At 41.0% G+C, this 3068-nt stretch overlaps 1 protein-coding gene across 1 annotated transcript; it reads left to right on the top strand.

Annotated features, from left to right (window-relative positions):
- Window positions 1-1849: 1849 nt before the first annotated feature.
- On the top strand, window positions 1850-2335 carry LOC136317070 (small ribosomal subunit protein uS13-like). The gene has a single exon (XM_066249577.1). The coding sequence runs from the start codon at window positions 1850-1852 to the stop codon at window positions 2306-2308; it is 459 nt and encodes a 152-aa protein (XP_066105674.1). The 3' UTR covers window positions 2309-2335.
- Window positions 2336-3068: the final 733 nt, after the last annotated feature.

A 3068-nucleotide genomic window follows, 5' to 3' on the forward strand; every position in this document is an offset into this window, starting at 1 on the left:
AACCCCAGCAGTGCAGCTGGTTCTAGCCTCCCCTCCCCTTTGGGGAGTCCATCGCCCAAACAGTCCTCAGAGGTACTGGAAGCAGTCAGATTGGGCCCTTCATCAGTGGTCTGAGACCTAGAGCCACAGAGCCTCTTGCAAACTCCTTTGTGTGTGTGTGTGTGTGTTTTATTGAATTAACATAGGTTTATAACATTATATAAGTTTCAGGTATGCAACATTATAAATCAACATCTGTATGCACTACAACATGCTCACCACCAAATGTCCAGGGCCCATCTATCACCATGCAATTGAACCCCTGTACTAGTTTCTCCCTCCCTCTTCCCCTCTTCCCCTCATTCTGTTGTCTGCCTCTATAGGTTTGCTTTTTGTTCTGTTTTGTTTATTTATATGCTTTGTTTTTATATTCCACATATGAGTGAAATTACACAGTATTTTTTTTCTGTTTGACTTATTTCACTTAGCACAATATTCTTAAGATCCATTTATATTGTTACAAATGACATGATTTCACCTTTTCATAGCTGAGTAATGTTCTATTATATGTATGTATATATACATCTCACCACTTCTTTATCCAATCATCCATCAATAGACATATTGTTTACATTTCTTGGCTATTATAAGTAATACTACAATTAACATAGGGGTGCATATATCTTTTTGAATTGGGGTTTTCCTTTTCTTTGGATAAATATCCAGAAGTGGAATAGCTGGATTATAATGTAGTTTTATTCTTAAAATTTGAGGCATCTCTACACTGCTTTCCACAGTGGCTGCACCAGTCTGCATTCCCACCAACAGCGCACAGGGTTCCCTTTCTCCACATCATCATCAGCACTTGTCTCTTTTCTTTTTTTTAATCTTATTTTTATTAATTTTAATGCAGTGACATTGATAAATCAGGATACATATGTTCTGAGAAAACATCTCCAGATTATTTTGACCTTTGATTATGCTGCATACCCCTCACTCAAAGTCAAATCGTCCTCCATCACCTTCTATCTGGTTTTCTTTGTGCCCCTCCCCTCCCCCCACTCCCTCCCTCTCCTTCCTCGCCCCCTGCCCACCCCTTCACCCCACTCCCTGTTACCATCACATTCTTGTCCATGTCTCTGAGTCTCATTTTTATGTCCCATCTATGCATTGGTTTATATAGTTCTTAGCTTTTTTCTGATTTACTTATTTCACTCCGTATAATGTTATCAAGGTCCATCCATGTTATTGTAAATGATCCGATGTCATCATTTCTTATGGCTGAGTAGTATTCCATAGTATATATGTACCAAAGCTTTTTAATCCACTCGTCTTCTGATGGACACTTGGGCTGTTTCCAGATCTTCGCTATTGTGAACAATGCTGCTATAAACATGGGGGTGCATTTCTCCTTCTGGAACCATTCTATGGTGTCCTTGGGGTACATTCCTAAAAGTGGGATGGCTGGGTCAAAAGGCAGTTCGATTTTCAATTTTTTGAGGAATCTCCATACTGTTTTCCACAGAGGCTGCACCAGTCTGCATTCCCACCAGCAATGCAGGAGGGTTCCCTTTTCTCCACATCCTCGCCAGCACTTATTCTGTGTTGTTTTGTTGATGAGCGTCATTCTAACCGGTGTGAAGTGATATCTCATTGTGGTTTTAATTTGCATTTCTCTAATGATTAATGATGTTGAGCATTTTTTCATATGCCTATTGGCCATCTGTATGTCCTCTTTGGAGAAGTGTCTATTCATTTCTTTTGCCCATTTTTTGATTGGATTGTTTGTCTTTCTGGTGTCTTTTCAATGATAGCCATTCAAATAGGTATGAGGTGCTCTTCCACAGGAGGCCTACACGCCATTGGTGCCATGTCTCTAGTGATTCCCAAGAAGTTCCAGCACATTCTGCAAGTACTCAACACCAACATCAGTGGTCGGTGGAAGATAGCCTTTGCCATCACTGCCATTAAGGGTGTGGGGCGAAGATACGCTCACGTGGTGTTGAGGAAAGCAGACATCGACCTCACCAAGAGAGCAGGAGAGCTCATAGAGGATGAGGTGGAACGTGTGATCACCATTATGCAGAATCCACGCCAGTACAAGATCCCAGACTGGTTCTTGAACCGGCAGAAGGATGTGAAGGATGGAAAATACAGCCAGGTCCTGGCCAATGGTCTGGACAACAAGCTTTGGGAAGACCTGGAGAGGCTGAAGAAAATTCGGGCCCACAGAGGGCTGTGCCATTTCTGGGGTCTTCGTGTTCGAGGCCAGCACACCAAGACTATGGGCCGCCGGGGTCGCACTGTGGGTGTGTCCAAGAAGAAATAAATCTGTAGGCCTTGTCTGTTAAATAAATAGTTTATACACACACACACACAAAAATAGGTATGAGGTGATATTGCATTGTGGTTTTAATTTGCATTTCCCTAATAATTAGTGATATATATATATATATATATATTTGTGTTTTGTTGTTTTGTTTTTTACAGAGACAGAGAGAAAGTCAGAGAGGGGGATAGATAGGGACAGACAGATAGGAATGGTGAGAGATGAGAGATGAGAAGCATCAATCATTAGTTTTTCATTGCGACACCTTAGTTGTTCATTGACTGCTTTCTCATATGTGCCTTGACTGTGGGGCTACAGCAGACTGAGTAACCCCTTGTTCAAGCCAGTGACCTTGAGTCCAAGCTGGTGAGCTTTATTCAAACCAGATGAGCCCACGCTCAAGCTGGGGACCTCGGGGTCTCGAACCTGGATCCTCCACATCCCAGTCCAATGTTCTATCCACTGCGCCACCACCTGGTCAGGCTAATTAGTGATATTAAAAGTCTTTTCATGTGCCTGTTGGCCATCTGTATGTCTTCTTTCGAAAAATGTATATTCAGATCCTCTACAAACTTGATTAGTTATTTGGGTATTTTGTTGTTGTTCTTGTCAATGTTGAAGTATATGAGTTTTTTTAATATATATTAAATATTAACCCCTATCAGATATATGATTTGAAAATATATTTTCCCATTTAGTAGCTTACCTTTTCATTTTGTTGATATTTCTTTGCTGTGCAGAAGTGGAGCTTTATTTTTTT

Source organism: Saccopteryx bilineata, chromosome X, assembly GCF_036850765.1.
Source record: "Saccopteryx bilineata isolate mSacBil1 chromosome X, mSacBil1_pri_phased_curated, whole genome shotgun sequence".
In the NCBI taxonomy this organism is placed as follows: domain Eukaryota; kingdom Metazoa; phylum Chordata; class Mammalia; order Chiroptera; family Emballonuridae; genus Saccopteryx; species Saccopteryx bilineata.

Bases quoted from the DNA above. Each gene is read 5' to 3' on its own strand.
- LOC136317070 (XM_066249577.1), top strand. From the start codon at position 1,850: ATGTCTCTAGTGATTCCCAAGAAGTTCCAGCACATTCTGCAAGTACTC.